Source organism: Meleagris gallopavo, chromosome 1 (genome assembly GCF_905368555.1).
Source record: "Meleagris gallopavo chromosome 1, MGAL_WU_HG_1.1, whole genome shotgun sequence".
Classification (NCBI taxonomy): Eukaryota; Metazoa; Chordata; class Aves; order Galliformes; family Phasianidae; genus Meleagris; species Meleagris gallopavo.
In genome coordinates this window covers 19,827,866-19,847,697 of record NC_139404.1, presented here as the reverse complement: position 1 = coordinate 19,847,697, position 19,832 = coordinate 19,827,866, and the positions used below count along the sequence as shown (strand labels likewise).

The 19,832-nt window shown below is 41.4% G+C and overlaps 1 protein-coding gene across 5 annotated transcripts in view; it reads right to left on the bottom strand.

Moving 5' to 3' along the window:
- The window catches only part of TRABD (TraB domain containing), a 31,343-nt gene that overhangs the window by 4,357 nt on the left and 7,154 nt on the right, over nt 1-19,832 (bottom strand). For 3 of the 5 annotated variants that reach the window (XM_085218196.1, XM_085218206.1, XM_010706134.4), the window contains exons 2-8: nt 16,925-16,987; nt 14,514-14,592; nt 11,878-12,044; nt 10,911-11,051; nt 4,961-5,071; nt 3,897-4,036; nt 1,570-1,742 (exon numbers count right to left, since the gene is read on the bottom strand). In XM_085218196.1, coding sequence (XP_085074322.1) covers nt 1,570-1,742; nt 3,897-4,036; nt 4,961-5,071; nt 10,911-11,051; nt 11,878-12,044; nt 14,514-14,592; nt 16,925-16,948 — 835 coding nt within the window. In that variant the 5' untranslated portion in view covers nt 16,949-16,987. Of the gene's footprint in view, nt 1-1,569; nt 1,743-3,896; nt 4,037-4,960; nt 5,072-10,910; nt 11,052-11,877; nt 12,045-12,175; nt 14,471-14,513; nt 14,593-16,924; nt 16,988-19,832 lie in introns of those variants that run through there. The other 2 variants (XM_010706141.3, XM_085218215.1) reach the window with 2 other exon arrangements.

Below are 19,832 nucleotides of genomic sequence, written 5' to 3'. Positions count from 1 at the left end.
TCTCATCCACTGCCTCATGTTTTTAATTTGTTGCTTTCCTTCCTCTTTTTTTTTTTCCCTTCAAACTTTAGCATAACTTCTTATTGTCAGGAAATGTTTGTTCCAGTAAACAGAACTGGCTAGGGCTCACACTCCAGCCTCCAGATGCAAGCTCTGCTGAGCCTCTAAATCCATCTCTTCCCTACTCTGTGTGGGTCATGTTTCTGTCCTGTTTAGGGTACAGCCCCGGTCTTTGCTCTCTCCCAAGAAGAGCTTTGCTCACAGCTTTGGACAGCTGGCACAAATCCCAGTAATGGGAAGGCACAGGCTGGCAGACATGAACAGCCAGGGAACAGGGCCTGAGATCAGACCTGACCCTGTTACAGACCTGGCCTCAGAAAGTAACAGCAAAACCTGTGCTGTTAGTGTGCAGTAGCCAGGTAGTTGGTCACCACTCCACCACAACACATGGCAGCTCTCACCCTAACCTCCCATCTGCCAGCCAGCTTTCTCAACATTCAGGAGAAACTGATGCATTAATCCCAAAAGTTTTTGGATTACCTCCCCCCCACTGGGAAAATTGGTAATGTGTCATGAGAACAATATGAGAAAAATGTCCAAGTAATGATAATAGTGACATGCAGCTTAGCAAAACCACCTCTGGCACTGTCTCATTTACTAATACTGCAGCAGAGGACTGTCAGTCAGGTGATGCATTCACATTCTTGTCATTTGCAGTCCCATCTTTTATTTTAAATCCTCTGTAACGTGTGTAAAACCCTTCCAGTTTCCTAAGCATTCGTGAACCTGTGATTCACAAACTCTGCTCTTAAGGTAGAATTGAAGAAAGGAAAAAAGAACAACAACAAACAGAGGACAACCAGGAGACAGTGTCAGAGGTCTGCACTGAAGCACTTATATAAACAAGACAGCAAAAAAAGGTAACTCCTACTTCAGTATGCATGTGTGCATGTATATACACACATTTCTTTACACGAACAAAGGGGATGCAGATTGCACACGGCAGTAAAATACTTCTGGAAAAATATTCAGGCCTGGAGAAATATTCAGTATGCCTATGCCTTGCTGAAACACACAGAGTTCATACTTGCTGCATATCACCAGGGTTCCCAGGAGCCCAATTTATAATAAGCAAAGCGAGATGAATACTGAAAATTAGAAGTAATTAGTTCAGCAGGAAATCTGTGCCTGAACAGCTATGGGTGACAATGAATTTGGTGAGATAGTGAGACAGGTGATGCACGTCTAGACTGTCCCATGCTGTGCTGTAATGCCAGGCGCCTGCCTTTTGAAGAAGCTGTCAGACTAATCAGTATTTTGCAGGTTTAAATAGCACAGTGAGAAAAGAATCATAATTAGTAGTCTATTGCTTTGTGAGATTTCTTCTATAGGAGGTTGCAGTAAGGGAGTCATGTGCCCCATAACTTTTCAAGCACTGTAATCTTCTGCGATATGTGGCATGTGTCTTGGATAAACACACAGAACACCACAGTTTTCCCACAAAGAACTGAGATAGCTAATAGCACACAAAGAACACACTGATTAAGGTATTTGCTTTAAAACAATTACTTTCTGAAGCTCGAGGTAGTTCTATCTGCTTTGCTGCTTGCTTCAGCATGTAGGTCAAGTAAATATCTCGTTCTGAGACGATTGTTCGATGAAGATCAGGAAATTCTCCAATCATCTCTGCCATCATCTGCTCCAGCAAATCCTTCTGTTTGCATTTTTCCACGTCATCTTTACTGAAAGAAAGGTTACATTTTCTCAGTACCTATGTTACACTTCTAAAGTCCAGTGCAGACAAACCAATGAATAAAAACAAACGCACGCTATACGCGTTATTCGCATAAATCCACGCAGACAGCTCTCCTCTCAAAAAGAGGAACAATCTGCATAAGCCTGAAAAACTGCATTCTTAACAATGCCTCTACAGAGAGAGAGAAAGGCAAAGCAGAGGTCACTTGCCTTTAGGCAGCTCAACCAAAGATTCACCTTTCCCAGTTTAAAGGCTGACAACCGCAGAAGAGCACCAGGGCTTCAAAGGGAAGAGTTATCACAGTGCCCCACTTTTACTGTATATTCAGTCTAAAAAAAGGCAACAGAAAGCTCCTGAGGAGCAGATCTGATCACTGAATGCATGAAGGCTCTATTTAAGGAACAAAATAGCACACTGCCAGGCACAGCCTGCAAGGGTGGAAAGGATTCTGCAGTGCTTGTGTCAATCACAGGTCTTCAGCAGGGCAATGAGTTATTAATCAGTTCCCTGAATGGAAGAACAGAAATGGACTGGAAATAAATTAGAACTGCAGGAGCAAATTTAATGAGTTTTTGTATTATTGTTACTTTTTTAAATGGGTGCTGTCAACCTTCTGTTTGCAGCCACAGCAGTGGTATAGTTACAGTCTGGCAACAAAATCATCTAGCTTTGCATCACTGCCTGCTGGAGAATGATGCCAAAATTTTTATTTACTTACTTTTTGAAGTTTGACATCAAAAGGATGCTTCAAAAAGCAGACAACCAAAAAAAGGCATCGGTAGCTTTCAACAGAGCATGGAAACAGACTGACAACCCTGATTTAGAGTTATTATTCCATTTTCAGTAGAATCTCATACTGATGAGTAAGTGAGCTCATCTATGCAGCACCTGCCCCAACAGCTTCTTAATTACACCCACCTTTCCTTTTCAATTTCTACCCATATTATTTTTAAAACATTGATGTAGCACATCAATCAACTGTAAGACAATACTTAGAATATTACTGTGTTAATGAAGATAATTTATTTTTAGTTATCTTAATATTTCAGTTGAAAACCAAAAAATCACATCAGCATGAATGTGAGAATTTGCTGAGAAACACATCCTCCAGCTCCCTCCAGAAACTGGAAACAGTTTCATAAGTAACAAAACTTTGCACATGAACTGCAGTTAATAGATTGAAAGCAGGACCAACATTTTACAGATGAAATAGAAGTGTTTACAGGTAACAACAATTTAGTAAATGCTAAAACTGAGAAACAAGGCTTGGCTGTCCCTACTAGCTCCAGCCCTGGCCCCACTTCAAGTGCCTGAAAGAACTGACATCAATCACTTCAATGAGGTGTGCAGAGTTCTGGTTACAGAGCATGAGAGGCACAGAGATTCAGGGTCCACACGCGCTGCAAACCTGCTTCTGGCAAGCCTCCCACCATGGCAAGTCTGGTGGGAGCAGATGGAACTCAGGATGACAGCTGGGCATGCCGTCACCCAGTTCAAGCAAGTTTTCACACCTACTGGTGTCCAGAAGCAAAGAGGAAGCACACTTGGCACAGTGGTTTCTTTAAAGGGCACAGGAAACCAAACTGAGCAAGGGAATAGTCTGACAAGTATTACTGTAAGACAGTAACCTAACAGCATCCCCTCGTAAAGGCCATTAAGTAAATGGTCATTAAGAGTTTGACACACTGTCGAGATTTCAAACATTTTCTCCTGTTCCTAACATCTGCTCAGACAGCAGATGATGTGGATTCAGTTCTCAGGCTGCTCTGATTTACACATGACTTAGTACAGCAGGCCCAAGACCTTTGGAAAGCTGAATGAAACCATTATCATGAGGCTCTACTCTCTTTCATTTATAATATTAACACAGCAGTACTAAGAATTTATTTTCAGTATAAAATCATCTACTTCTAAGCGATCAACGACCTAGAATTAATCAAAATGCTCTTATACAAACAAATGTAGCAGGATAGCCTGCTTTCTTTTTAAAAACATGAACTATTCAAGGATAGTTTGTATATTTCTTTCTCTCACTAATGTGAGGTTTCACCACATCAGTCTGGGTTCGAGATCTTCGGGCTCCTACCACACAGAAGAGATGAACAATTCATTGCTGAACATATGGGATGTTCATTCGTACCTGATTGGGTCAGATAAGAAGCAAAGGCCCCAGGCAAGCTTGACTTTTTGCCAGAAAGAAAGCGCAGCAATCGCCCTCTTAAATGTAACAGGGATGGGTCTGTCTCCAAGATGAAATTTACAGAAAGGTACTTTACTAGCCTGGAAGAGAAGATACAGATTACTAGTCAACACACACTGTATCATAGTACAGCACTATTAAGATAATGTTTGTTTATTACGTGATTTAAGTTATTTTAACAACCAAAAAAAAAGAGCAAGTATTGTCACAGTTAAACAGCATGAAATATTTTGGCCATGTAAACAAAATTTTGAGTATACAACTTCCTACAGGAGTAAAAAACATTGAGTCACAATGCCACCTTTAATTTTATTTTACCTAGATAGAAAGCTCCTGCTTAGAACTGCTTAAGATGAACAGATGTGGCTCAGTATCTTCACAGGTCTGAATAAAATCTAAGGGAAAATGATTTTGGTTGTTTTGCTTTTAACCAGGATTTTGTCAGGATCACAAACCTATTGGTCTGTCACAATAAAATGCATTCCAGGAGGAGCTCATGAAACAAAAACTGATGCAGGATACCAGAAGGCAATGTCAGGAGAGACTATGCTATAACTGAGGCTGACACATTTTAGTACAAAACAGCAAAACAAAATTATCTAGAAATTCTAAGCATATCTGTTTAACAATCTCAAACAACCACTTCAGAAAAGGATACAGAGCTAACCAACTCTAATTCATTCTGACAGATTTGCTTCCATAAGTTGAAATCCTGACACCACCAACAGTATGACCAGGATCCACATCCAAAATTCAAAAACAGTTATTCAAACAAGAACAAATACCATTAAAAATAGCACTTAAAACCTTTTTGGAGTTGCTTTTGTGTAATTTAGGGCTACGAATCTTTGTATTTTTGAAGCCAAAGATGGTTTTTACCACTTCATAGGCTTCAACAGAAATATGGCCACAGAGTGCCCCTTTCTAACAAATGCCTTTATTTACTGACACTGGAAGCAAAAGGCCAGTAATTTGACCTCAGAAAAACTATTTCATGATCGCACCTCTTTGAAAGCCTCTCTGAATTCCCCTCCTGGGGCCATCCCCAGCTGTTCTGTGATGTGAGCAGACACTTTCAGAAGCAGCATTTGCATCAGTCCAGACATGACTCCATTCTGGTGGAAAAGGAGAAAAATGTTAAAAAGAAATATTAACATTCTGTGTGGATTTCTCAGAAGAATGCACTGTTCACAGTCATGAAAAAACACTGAATATCTTAGTGAAGAAGGGATACTGAAGATACTTTTTGGAGCTAATTCCCTGATGACTGCAATTCTTTTGTTTCAGCTTCTATCGTTTGTAAAGAGACTTTTTCAGTAGTGTGCAGTCTCTATTCAACAACAACAACAAAAAAAAGAATGACAGGAAAAAAAAAGGGAGTAGGCAAATGTATTTGTCTCCATTTATTTTACCTGACTGACGATGTATGAGCTGTTCTACCATACATACTGCACTTTTATTTCTTGATTTGGTTGGAAAAAAAAAAAAAAAAAAGGGGGGGGGAACATCAAAGTACATTCAATTGGATTTACAATCATGTTATAGAGTTACTTAGAAGAAATAGCTAGTGGTCTCAAAATAAATGCTCCCACGATCTCAGTGAAGAACTGGGCTGGGCACCAGTTAGGCTAATAGCTGCAGAAACAGAATTCAAGGTTGTGCAAGAATTTGATGTGCATGACTTCAGCACATGAGACCTTAGAAGGAAAACCTTGGGTCTGACTCACTCCCACTTACAAGCATATTGAAGGCCCCTCCTTGCACAAAGAATCTTATTACTTTTTGAAACAGACACTTAACAATGCAGACTTCTTTACTGAAGAAGAGAAAATCCCCTACATACATTTAAGCAAAATTTCCCTTCCCAGCTCCTCAAACAGAGATGAAAACATCACTGCAAACCCATTCAGTGCTCTTTTGTCCAGCTCTGGCTGTCCTTGTCCACTTGTTCTTATGACAAAGACCCAGTAACTGAGCGCTACCTGTCTCCAAGAATAGTCTGTCACCTAGCTATGCATCTCTTCAATCCGGCATCATTCCATACTGTTACCAAAAGGGCATTCCCCTCTACCTCACCAAAGGTTAGCTTTCCCACTATATCAGCAGCTTCACGTGACTGAAGGTGAGGTTACATGGGACAGAGTCGATAGGACTGCTCAAAGTTACTGGGAAGATCCTGGTCTCCCCTCCTTGCTCCCATGGACACACTCAAGCGGCCCATCCAGTGCCAGCTTTGATGCCTGTGCAATCTCTCCCAAGGCCATAGGCAGTTTCTGCAGGTAAGCAGATTAGAGTCACTAAGGACTGGCAGAAGAGGAGAGCAGCTATTGTCAAAGCTAGCTATGCACCTGCTTCATCAAGCTACAAACCAGCAAGCAAGGCATGTTACAGGAACAACCAACTGACATACAGCTGTCATCTTATGAATATGCCAAGCAGAAAGACAGGACACTGTGCTGCTGGGGAGAGACAAGGAAGAAAAAAGGCAGTGAAAAGGAGTCAGCATCTGAGACTGAGTTCAACAGACATAGAGACAAAGGTTTCCAGAAGTTCAGAGAAGATAACCAAAACTAAGATAATGCAAACTTAGGTTCATCTGTGGGCTCATCCAACCTTTAGAATTGGATTGGTATATTTGAAGTCTACATTTTTACACAGTGATGGAAAGATTTGCCCTGCTGGATAACAAAGGGATGCACCTCTGAAGTGTCTGAATCATTTTTACTCTTAATGTGCATGGAACTCAGCACTTGCCACATCTGCTCAGCATCACAGAAGTGCCTGTCACATAAAAGGCGACAAGCAGCAATGTGTAGCACCAACCAGCAGCAACTGGCCAGTCAGAAGGTGTGGGAATAAAGAGCAAAATGCAGGAATAATGATAGAAACAAAGCATAAGAGAGTTTGTTGGCAATACCAGATTATTCCATGTCAGATAAGGGAAAGATGGCCACAACAGAGCATTAAATCCTAAAGGACCCAATTCACAGCTATAAACACAAAGTGAAGCATATCTGCAAAGAAATTCAACTGCTCAGACAGAGGGATGTGGAGCTACTAGCACATAGGACAGGCAATGTGAAGCAGCAATTTTGTAAGCCCAGTGCTTCACAGTAAGCAGAATGCAAGTAAAATGAGAAGGATTGTCAGGAAAGGAATGGAAGAGAAACACATGCTACTGTGTTGTCATTAGTGGATGAGGGCTGTGAAGACAAAATACTTGAAGGTGTGCACAGAAATATCAAACACATGAGTATGTAGTGTGTTTAATCTCTTCTCATGAGGCTTGAGAAAGGATGAGTGATCACAGCATGGCTGAGGTTGGAGGGGACCTTAAAGATGCCCTAGTTCCAATCCCCATGCTGTGGGCAGCTGCCACCCACCAGTTCAGGCTGCCAGGGCTCTATCCAGCCTGGCCTTCAACGCCTCCAGGGATGGGGCACCCACAGCTCTGGGCAGCTGTGACAGTGCCTCACCGCCCTCTACGTAAAGAATCTAAATCTCCCCTCTTTTAATTTAAAGCCACTCTCCCCCACAACTATCACTATCAGATCATGTAAAATGTAGGACCCCAACTCCTGCTCATAAGCTCCCTTCAAATACTGGAAGGCCACAGTGAGGTCTTTCCCCAGAGTTTTTTCTTTTCCAAGCTCAATAAGCCCACCTCCCTCTATCTTTCTTCACAGGAGATGTGCTCAAGCCCTTTGATCATCTTAGTGGCCCTTCTCTGGGCCCACTTAAACATTTCCACATTCCTTGTGTACCGGGGGCCCCAGGCTTGACACAATATTCCAGATGGGGCCTCACAAGAGCACAGTAATGGCAGACAGTTACTCTCCGCGCAGGCCACCCCTCTGTTGATGCAACCCAGGATACTGTTGGCCTTCTGGGTTGCACATGCATACTGCTGGCTCCTGTCCAGCTTTCTGTGACCAAGGAAAGACTATAGGTAATAAAATGGCTAGCATGGAGATAGCAAACAGGATGGCAGAAGAGATGAATGCCCGGGCAAGGTCTGACTACAGGTTCTCACGCTCTTCTCCAGGCATCTACTCTTGGCAATCGCCAATGGTCTTCTGGAGCAGACAGCTCTTCCTTCAGACAGCACAGCCGTGCTTATGTTATGTACGGGAATGCAGCCTAAGGAGTGCAGCTTGCAGCTGCTCTGACTGTGTCAGAAGTTACAGATTCAACACCCTAACTACAGAACTGCAGGCAGAAACAAGCAGCATGTATTTTAGCCCTGGGTTTCTTCAAGAAAAAAACAAAACAAAACAACACTAAATGCCATGGATGTAACCCTGTACAACCACAGCCAGGCCAGTAGAGATTGGAACTCGTTTTACTACTGCTGCAGGTGCACTGGAGGCTAGCCTTCAAGGCACCAGAGCAAGCAGCCTGTGCAGATCCATATACATACGGTACTCTTCAGCTACCAATTCACAGTGTTTATTATTTAACAGAAAATTGTGTAGGCTAACTAAGCATGAAGGGCTGTTTTGCACAGCTTAATAACAGCTTTTTCATTGGTCAGAAGCATGATAAAAATCATTACAGTATATTTCTGCACAGGTACACTCATCCCAGAAGAGTAGGTTAAAACAAGCCCCTTTCAGCTTTTGCTGCCACCAGCCTACTTCTTCCTTTCCCAGTTTCCCTCCTCCCTCTTTGTGTCAGGACTAGAGACAACAAGAAGAGAGAAACACAGGGACATAATACAGCTGAAAAGCATGCCCTATTCAGGCAGCCTCATGGCCATGTGAACTCTAGTAGGGACACAGAAGGGACAGTAGAAACATGAAGCTGAGGAAAAGAGATGACCAAACCAGTCTTACCAGTTTGGTTTAAGCCAACTGTTCAGGTAACACACATTTGAGCCAAATTTCAGTCTGCACTTAATGGAAAGCAAACAGTCAGTTCTCTGTAAACCACTGTAAGAGTTTTGAAATTCAAAGTGGAGCTGGAGGAAGTGTTTTCTAAACCCCCAACAGATGCTTGACAAGCTGTGAATACCAGGGATCCATTGCAAATGTGCAACAGTTTCACATGAACACAGCTCAGCTTCCAACTTCAATGATTAAGCATGAAATCCATTTTCACTGCTCTAGAGCCACTACAGAAAGACATGGCATTATTTTTCTAATTCGATACTCCAAGATGAAAGTTACAAGCAGTTTTAACTTCTGCTGTAACCTTTTGGCCAGGTTGCCAGTTCCATCACTGTGAAATGGGGGGTAACAACTTGAAGCAGGCGGAGCAACTTACTGGCTTTTCTCCTTCTACAAAACCAAAGAAACTAACTTAGCACAAGACAGTGGGACTGTTTCCTAGTGTTCCCTATATAACTCACAGTGCTGCAGAATCACACAAGGGAGGTATTTTTGTTGTGGTTGAGCTCATACATGGAGAAATACATTCTTTAAAGACATAACATCCAAATACTAGTATTTGCATCGCTTCTCATGAGAAAAGAGGCTGAACTATCACAGTAATGATCCTTGTGTTGTTACTGTGATTTTGGACCCAATACAGCCTGAACAGAGGATCTGTTCTGGTAGGAACTGCTGATAAAAAAGCTGCCAACACGAATTGACATCAAAGGATTTTTTTCTCTGTATGCTATTTATTTTGCAATGTAAGGCATTTTACTTTCATTGTCCTTTTCCAATGTCCTCTTAAAAGAGAAGAACTTAACACAGTAAAAATGGCTGCATTTAGCTTCGATATAAAACAACTCTTTAAAATTTATTTTTTTTAAACAAAGGCAGCTTCTGTGCTTGTTTGCCAGGTCAAAAGACCCTCAACTGCGCTGCTCTGTTGTAAAGATGCATTATTTTGGTTACGGGCATCCAAGGAATCCACCTTGCCTAAAATAGATGGATGGATGCAATAACCCACACAATATGCAGATGTTTTGCAATCTTCTATCCTCTGATTGGACATAAATAAAGAAAACAGGAAAGGTACATTATTGCCTAACTGTATGAGTCAGAAAGACTGCAGTGAAAGACACAGTGAAACACAAAGACACCACAGATTTGCCCCTAGCCACTCACACACTTTACGTGGATGCACCTTATATTCCTGTGAAGGATGCAATCCTGGAAATTCCCCAATTACATCAATAAAATCATTCCAATACATAACTACAGCATATGTGCACCACACAACCAAAGTCTGTGAATTTGTTCACCCAGATGGATGCTGGAAAAGCTTTTGACTTTCCCAAAAATTACTATTCTACTCAAACATCCCATGATCACTTCAAAATCGACTCTGTGTTTCACTGGGCCTAGCTTAAAATTAGTTAAATACAGGCTAATAAGGAGAAACTGAAAACTAAAGGACAACACTTGTTAAGCACCTACACATCCAAAACAGTGGCAAACACTACAACAGCCACAAACAACAGTGGCTGCCAGACTAGCAGTAATTCAAATAGTAATCTACCCTTATCTGCCCAGTTCTTTCAACAGCCTTCATCAAGGCCAACAGTCAATAAGCAGCTACTCTGAAGACAAGTGGAATGGAAATAACCAAAAGCAACACCCTACCAAAAAGGAGAAATGCAGCTGAGTAGACTACTACAGACAATAGCAAAAGCAAGCACTCCTTCAGTAGCTGTAATACAGATGCAGATTGTAGGGATAGTAACCATAACTAAATGGATTAGCGGAACACTACAATTAAGTACTTGTGTCCTGGGAGTGGAACAACTGTTAAACACAGAAAGAGCCCTGCTGAGGTCAACACCTGCCTGTACAATTCAGCAGTGCAACTGAAGCCCACAGCACTGCAGCCAAAAACAAAATACCACAACTTACCACCACTGTGGCATCATCCTCATCTACGTAAACACCATTAAGTTTCCAGCTAGCAGGAATACCTTTTTCAGTTGTAACTCATATCAAGAATAATTTGTCCAGTCTTTAACTCTCACTGTGGGAATCATACCTGCTTTATAGCTTGCTGAAGTTTTTCCAGATTTATTTCTTTGGCTTCTTTTAGTAAAGTCTTCTCATCCATCTTTAACATAGAAACTCTGTACTGGCACAGTTCCACCACAACCACATCTGGCTGCACTTCTTGTATTGTCTGAAAGAGAAGAATGATATATATTTTTTACATCAGTTTAGGAATGATTGAACAGAATTACAGGTAATGTTGATACTTCCATGAGAAAAAGGTATTAAAAGCACATTCCAGCTACTGGATGTTTTGGGACAGGAAGAAGGACAACAAAAGAAAATCATGATGTTCAGCTTCTTTTTTTTCACATTAGCAATGTCCCTTTACCCACAGCCTGTGACCACTTGCAATTTGACTTAAAAACAAAAAACAAAAAAAACAACACTTTGTTAAGAGCCAGTGTTGTTTATTCTGGTACAATATTCCTTCCCTCCTGTGATCCAGAGAATAAAGCCACTCTGAATTGCAGGCTTTGCATAAAGTCCAGTATGTAATAGCTCCCACTTCCACTAGTGTTTCTGATCTATTTGTATTTTGGACTACATTCTCAAGTTATAGGCAGCGTGGTTTTACAGCTCAGTATTACACATCCCATTCACAAAGAAGCTGAGAACTGCAGTTCCTGTTCTAAGACTTTGCATCCTCTCATCATATCCTCATCACAATAAGCACACAGTAACATCAAGACTAAGACTGTCTGCATTTGTTCTTTAGAGGACAAATAAACATTTGAGAATGGAGAGCAATGTATTTCATTAAAAAAATAATTACTAAGACAATATATCTGCCTCCTTGCTCATCCCACCTTGCTGTCAAGTCCTCCAATAGCTCATTTGAAAAACAGGACCTAGAGGCTGCAGCAAAGAACAGTCGGACTTCATTCTGCTTTGTGACATTTTTAATAAGTTATCATTAGCAACACGGTGCTGAAAGGTTTCCAGTTCAAAACTACCTTCACTACATCCTTTTTGCTGCTGTCACTGAAGTGGGCTGTTCCAACCACGTACACTTTAGAACCATCCTCGGTTTCGAGCTCAGTCACAGTACTTGGTAAGGCAGGTTTTTTCTGCCTCTTTTTCATCTTCATCTCCAGAAGAATTTTAAATGCATCTGCATCAGCTGCAATTGTGAAGAAAAAAGAAAAGCACAGATGATTAAGAAATGCAGGTAAGAAAGAAAGAAAACAAAAATGTCGCCACTGAACAGCAGAGTAGAGCTAAAAGGCCATTGATTTACCACTGTAATCTTACATTCAATTCTGAGGCTACATCATTGAGAGTGCCACCACTGGAGAGGCTGCCTCCAAGCATGGGTCTCAGTCCAGGTTTCCTACCCTGTGGACACTGGGACAGGTTGTCCACGCAGTTCAGTAAGGGAAAGAGAAGCTGTGTGGCAGGTGAGGCGGACAGAGAAGCAAAGAATACTTAGAAAAGGTATATACTAAACCAGAAAAAAAAAAAAAAAAAAGCATTTTTTCATTTCTAGAGCAAAAACGTTCCTTTTTGGAATCTTATCTGTATAAATGATAGAAACATATGTATAATGCTACGAGTATGCTGGTAAAGTAACCGGTACATGTTGGAGCATGTAGGATACCTGCCAATATAAATTTTAGCCTTCTGTGTGACTAACACACCAGAAATCTGGTATACAATTGAAAATTAAAACTTAATAGGCATTTGGGTCAGGAAATCAACAATTCTCCCACGGTCTCAACAACAAACTAGGACCATACTGGTATAAAATGAATTCAGCCCATCTGTATCAAGCTTGCCATAGAGAACTGAAAGATCTGTCAGTTCCACCACTGTTGCTTGTGAAATGCCAGAAAGCCTCATCAACTGAGATAGAGATTTTACACCAACAGGAAATACAGTAACTTTGCAGGAGTTTTCTTTAAGCTGTCGTGGATCTTATAAAAAACAAACAAACAAGCCATCAAGGAAGAAAATAGATTTCTGTTTCCATGGCAAGCTATTGCACAAGTCAGCAGAAATTTAAAGTGGTCCAAAAGCTAGGAATCCCAAAAGAAAAAGGTCAGCATGCACTTTGTAAGTGGGATATCACACACACACACACACACACACACACACTATAGTCTCCTACCACACATTCTCCATCTTTTCATGTTTACCCAAGCTGCCCCAGATCTGTTCTATAAATATTTATCTCAAAGGACCGCGCATAAAAACCAAAACAGAACCAAAGCCACCCTCCAACATCCTTCTTAGTTAGCATTTTAGAAGCCCATTACTACATTGTTAATATTCAAGAACATGGCATGCTGTTATCAGTATGGTCTGATCTGCTACCAAAGCAGATGGTGATGCTAAGAAGGCAGTGAGGAAGACACAACTGTACAAAGAAGGAGAAGGGGTAAAGCCACTGCATTTGTAATGCTCAGCATCATCAAAGCAGCTGTTTAGATCAAAATCAAAATCTACCTAATCATATATATGGTCTACTAAAGCAGTCAAAAGTGAGTATCTAAGGAAGAGCGTAAGGAAAACATGCACGGTGCTTTCTCCAAAAGATCTCCTTGCCTCCAACCACTTATGGCTCAGATTACCTGAACTGAAAGTGGTTTCTGCATATTCAGTAACCCTTAAAGGATTTCCATTCTGTTAATTTTTCCAGCCTCCACCTCAAACATATATTCAGAACTGAACAGAATGATGTCTCATGTGAAAAAAAAAACTCTCGTAACAGCAAAGTAACAGACATTATCAATTAAGGATATACTCAAGAAAAACATTCTGAGGAATGTTTTTCATTTTTGTTTTTTTTAAATGAAGCCAACTTCTAAATCTGGAGGAAAAAAGTATCATAAACTAATCTGCTTCTATAGGTCTCAATTCTTCTTTAGGCTTTTCCCATAGCTTTACTTAGTGCTCAGTTTGCTTCCATGATTGTTTCTTCTCAAAGCTGTGGTCATCCAGCAACTTCAACATTAGAGTCAGGTTGCACTCAATCTGCCCTAAGGTGGTTCTTAGCCTATTATTTGCCAGAAAGCACAACCTGAATGTCCTCATTGTTCAAAAAGGAGGACTGCATATACTAACGTCACAACAATGTTTCAGTAAACAGAAAGCAAATCCTAAGAAGCATTTGTTCTTCTCCTCCTTAGAGAGGAATGACTGTCATCATCTGATCTTCACAGTCTTCACAAGACAGTTTTGGCTGAAATATTTCTATTCCCACATCCTGTAGGCATGGCCTGCCTATCAAAAAATTATCATTATGGAGTGGGCAAGGTGTTCCATCTGTTACAACTGATTCAACACTGTAACACTAGATGTCAAAACAAGGAATCAAATGAGTGCTTATCTATCTTTGAAACACCAAACTTAAAGCAGCATCCATTAAATAAAACAATCTACGCTCTTCTGAAAGCACCAAAATGGCCATCATCGCTCTTTTCAAATGTGCTTTATGCAGTCGGGCCTTTCTACTAATCACAAACAGATTAAGCCAACATGACCTCATTCGCATCGCCCTTTTGCCTTATTAGGTTAGGAAAAGGGATGGACATTTGGGTTAACATGCTTCCAACATGACACACCCTCCCCAGCCAAACCAGAAACATACAGATACTCTGCGACACACTTGACGTTTCCTTTGGGCCATCTTCTGGTACATCAGAGGAGGACATTGGATCTGCAGCAGCCTGTATGAAACAAATTCAAAAGGAAGCTGGAAATTATAAGGAAACGCTTTAATGCATCTTTCCTCTTGTGGGTTTGCTTGATTTGAGCCTATATACAATATTCAAACAACTAAATAAGCAGTGTCAACAGTGCAAAACATCTGCGGCTTTACAACTGTTTTTCTGAGCTGTTTACGAGAGACGATACTTACACCTGACACAAAGTTAAAAAACGTCTGACTTTGGAAGAAACCACACAGATTTACAGTAATGGTGATATAAGGATTTCTGTGTTGGAAACCAAAACATGCACTGATTATGACACCATTCCACTTTTCAGATAGGATATTTCATTTAACTACCAAGTAGTCAGCATTCATTTTGTCATTCTTGACAGACTAATAGCTCTCAAGTATACACAGGTCCATTCGTGAAGAGTCTGCCCAGGTATTTCATACTGTTAGAGTAAGTCAATACACAACAGGAAGATTCAGCCTTACAAAATCCAGGCATATACTGACTTCCATATGCAGCAGAAGTCAGAGTCAGGACATGAAACTAAGTGTTTCCGTGTTTTTGCCCGCTAAAGGATGAGAAGGGGTGGAGAAGATTTCCAAAGACTGACTTTAGAATATTATCACTCCAAGTATATATCATGTCTTTGACTTGAAAAAGCATTCTTACTTGTAACTAGCATGCAGTTTTTAAAATCCTTTCATAAAATTCAAACAATTTAGTCTGTGCCTTCCAAGCTGGAAAAACAGCTGGTAAAAATGAAGGCTTAAGGACTCAGAACACTCAACCATAAGCTACTTTTAGGCAACTATATTAATTCTAAGCTCAATCGGGATGATTACTGGGAGAATTTGAAGTTATTTAACAACACTAAGTCAAATAGTTAGAAAGGATGTGAATCCATAATCATTTAAGTACTTTCCAAACAAAAGGCAATATTAAAGAGTCAGCAAGCAGGTGGCCAAACTCTCCTGAAGGATGGCAGCTTTTTAGCTAGTGACCAACATCATTAAACTTCCTACTTAACCTCACAAGCTTTGAAATAGGACTGTACAAAGCACATACCATTGCTAAGAGTTTCAACAAGAGTACTTTCTTCTCACACTCCATTGTTTCAGACAGCAATTTTTAGATAATAAATCTTATGTGTATTACTGTGGCCCCACTGAAGGTAAGGCAAAATTTATTACTGCATTTCTTGGAATAAGACCAAGAAGTACAATGGGCCAACAGTACGAAACTGAAAGCATTTGCAGCAACGTACCATCCTTTCACTACAAAGCAATGCCTGTTCATGGACAACAGCAAACTGGAATTACACTGCAAATTGGAATTACACTCTCCGATTTAATTAAACATCAGCTCAGCTTTTGATCACAACATATGGCCTGACTACTGTTTGCATACCTAAATCTAGTCACAAAAACATTTTGAAAGATACTTCAATGTAACAGAGAATTAGTTCTGTCACTTATGCTGGCTTTGTTATTGCAATGAGTCTGCTTTCCGCCCTCTCCTCCCCCTCCCCCTTCTTTTTTTGTTTTTTAAGAAGTTAACAAGACACAGAACACATGAACCAACACCTCCTAGCAAAAAATTCAACTCAACTTCCCTTATTGCACTGGAAAAATACACAAAAGAACAAAAGGAATGGAACAAAGAACAAAAAAGCATCTGAGATTAATTTGGCAAGGTAGATAAACTATGTACAGTGGAAATCATTAATATGTGAAGGCTGTTCCGAAAGTAATGCCTCCTATTTTATGATGTTGGCTCATGACATCATAATAGATTTGGTGCTATGGCAGTAGAGGTTGAACCCTCCTGCCAATATTCTGTTGGCAGAATAATTTTGTTGCCACAGACAGCAGCAGTCAGACAAATGGCATCTGACATGGAAGCGCGTGTGAAGAAAAGGTGTGACAATGAATTCCTCTCCCTGTGGAAAAAACAGCACTCACTCACATTCATCAATGCTCGCTGAGCTGCAGACCAAACAGCGGATGCGAGCTCAGTGAGGTGGTGGGTGGTGCATTTCAGCAGTGCTGACAGTGGGTCACCTCCACTGGTGCAGGTTTTTATAAGTGTGGCATGCAGGCTCTTGTTCATCACTGGTTAAAAGGTGCAGCAAATTGTGATGACTGTGTTGAAAACTAGTGTTTTGTAGCTGAGCATTTGCTCTAGATGTGGCAAAGCAACAGCAGTTAGCCCTTCAATCCTCTGTTTTCAAAGGTGTATCATACTGGTAGGCCTGATCCCTGACTTTGCACACCTTCCCTAACTTAGAATCTCAGCCTTCCATTACACTGAGAAGAAAACCTTCAACTCCAATTCCTACCTCAGGCTGTTGCTCCTCTTGCATCCCTGGAACGTAGGCTTATTTTCACCAATCTCACAAGAACTGCAAGAAGTAAAAGGAATGGGTGAGAATCAAAAATGGATTACAAAACCCATAACATCCATTGATGAACCAGGAGAAGGGCTGGAAACAGAAGCAGCTCTACAAACACTTTTGACAGAAGCTGTAGAAACAAGAGCAACAAACTTAACATGTACAAACGTCACCTTTTCAACTCTGCTGGAAAAAAAAGTCATCACAACGTCAGCAGGGCAAAGCTGCCTTGTCTCATTAATCCAATTTTTGAATTGGCTCTAAAACCAGAACGTAGCCTTTGTTTTCCACACATACTGAGAATATGTGGAACAAGAACAGATTTCATGGGAACTCCGAACTTTTTTTTTATATTCTGCAAAATAGCCCTTTTCATCCAGTTCATTCATAAGCAGTCTAAAATACAGCAGCTTTGAAAAAGGTTTCAGCAATAGCAAAAATCTTGTTCAACTAGGTTAGTAGCTCTATGTGATCCAAATGAGGTATGATTTTAAGATAATTTAATGTAAATTTTTGAAATTATCTATATTTCATCACAGCAAGGTTCAGAAAAACGGTCTCAGTCTTAATAATCAACTAGGGAACCACACACATTATCTGGTCTGTGTCATGTTATCACATACAAGTTCACAAATATGTCAGGGCCAGGACAACAGAAAAGGCACATTCATGTGAAAAACCTGGGAAGTGGGTTTACAGATCTTTGGTTATTTGTTTCCATTCTGCTTTTTTTGCTTTGTTTTAAGATTCATTCTCCTGCACGTATTCTCCAAGTTCAGAAGTTATCCCTGAAGCCAGCAAAGCTCTAGGACTTGACTGATGGCACCCTAAGGGGATTGCACAAGATGCTGAACTTGTGATTCATTCTGCTTATTCTCACTATGATCCCCACTAAACAGCAAAGCACTTGCAGAAGAAAAAAAAAAAAAGTAAGGTATTTTGAGTTACCTCCCTCTGGCCCATTCTGTACACGCCAACAGTGTTGTTACACCACAGAGATTTTACTGCTTGTGCTGAGCAGCTTTGCACACACTGGAGACACCCTGCTAGGTTTTATCAGATTTCTGTCTTCCTTTATCCCTCTGCCTGAATAGGCAATGAGCAACGCCTCCCAAGACATCTCGTTCTTCCCCCTACACATGCATCTCAGAGACTGTCAGGCAGACAGCAGTTGTGACCCCTTACCTGCCCAACACATTTCAAGCCCCGCTGCCAAGGGACACGTTTGGTTCCTGCCCCACACTGGGAGGAAAGCTGCTGGGGCCTGGTGGCTGCTTTCCAGCACACACCAATGGTGGAAAAGATTCCCCTTTGCCAAATGCAAGAGCTTCTGGAGTCTGATCAGCACTCTGCCCTGGTTTCCAGCGAGCTGTACAGCTTTCTAGCTTTGCTTAAAAGACATTTCTATAAAAAGAGTACTTGGCTGAGCAGCAAAAGCAGCATGCACGTGTAATTCGGGCAGCTGGCACCTCTCCCTCTGTGCGGTATGGAGCAGTTCCAGCAATTGATGCTTTGGCACTGCCTGTGCTCATGGCCCAGCAAACAGGAGAGCACAGCTGTGGGGCAGGTGAGACAAACTTCACACAACCAAGAGCCTGGATTCTGCTACTCTTTGGAGCGAAAACCCCATGAAGGTAAAACTGTGACCTTGCCTTTTCCTTTCTAAGGGGTCAAGTGCAAAAAAGCCAAGTGTCAGAGCAAGCTGGAAGAGTAAGTGAAGCCAAGTAGCGCTTCTGTGTTTTCAAGATATCTGTGCAAACCCAGCCAAGCGGCCCTCAGCAGACACACAGCCCAGCGACAGTCCAGCCAGGGGCCCTGGTGGCACAGCAGCCTGTCCTCACACTGTCCTGCCTCAGCACAACCAAGCCAGGCTGGAAATACCCCACCTCCCCTCCCCATGGCCTTTCAAGCTCAGGTGAACAAATACCTGAACAAACAGCTGAGGCAGCAAAGCTGAAGGGACTGTATGGAGCAGGTATGTGAAGTCAGCACTGTTCTCTTAAAGAAAAAACAACTAAACACACCACACAACATGCTCAGCTACATCACTTCAGGCTGCACTTTGAAATTCAGCTCTGAAGTTTAAATTGAATAAAGCGCGTTTTTCTGCCAGTAGATCTTAAACACAAACTGCAGTTCTAGGCTCAGCTGAAGGTCTGCCTGGGTTTGAAAACATGTCTCTTATCAACAGGAGTGCTGTTAAAAATAGTAATCTGAAAGTTTCAGTTAAAGAGCAAAGTTCTAGACAGAAGCACCCAGTGATTTTCCATCCAGTAAGTGACATTTTAGAAAGCTTTACCCCCTTCTCACCACAGGGTAAGTGATGTGTACAGTACTGGAGAGCACGCTTCTCTGAAGTTTGCTTGTGAAAATAAGCACTCTGCATTTTTAATCTGAGACATGCCATCTTCAGAGGAATCAAAGGTGGTCAGCACAGCTCCCAGCTCCAGCAAAGCAGGGCTCCAGTCTCTGCAAAGAACCCACGGCACAACAACATGAGCATGAGACAATCTGCTGCTGCTTTCTTCTAGATGGTCCTTCAGTGCTTAGGTCTGCTCTTTCACCAGGAGTACAACTTCCCACGAAGACCCATTTCTGAATCTTCCCCACACACTTAGGAGTTCAGATTATTCAATCTTATTAAGAAAATCCTTGCAACTGGCTGGCAACAGCAAACAAACCGAACAACTGCCATGAAAACTTGAATGCGTTCAAGCTCTTGCTTAGTGCAAGCAAGAACAGGCACAAAACACTTCAATACCTGGGGAACAGCCAGCCAGTGTCCTCCACAACACAGGAGAGAAGATGTAAGTTCTAGCAACTTCTCAGGGATCTTGGAATCCAGGCTGACCTC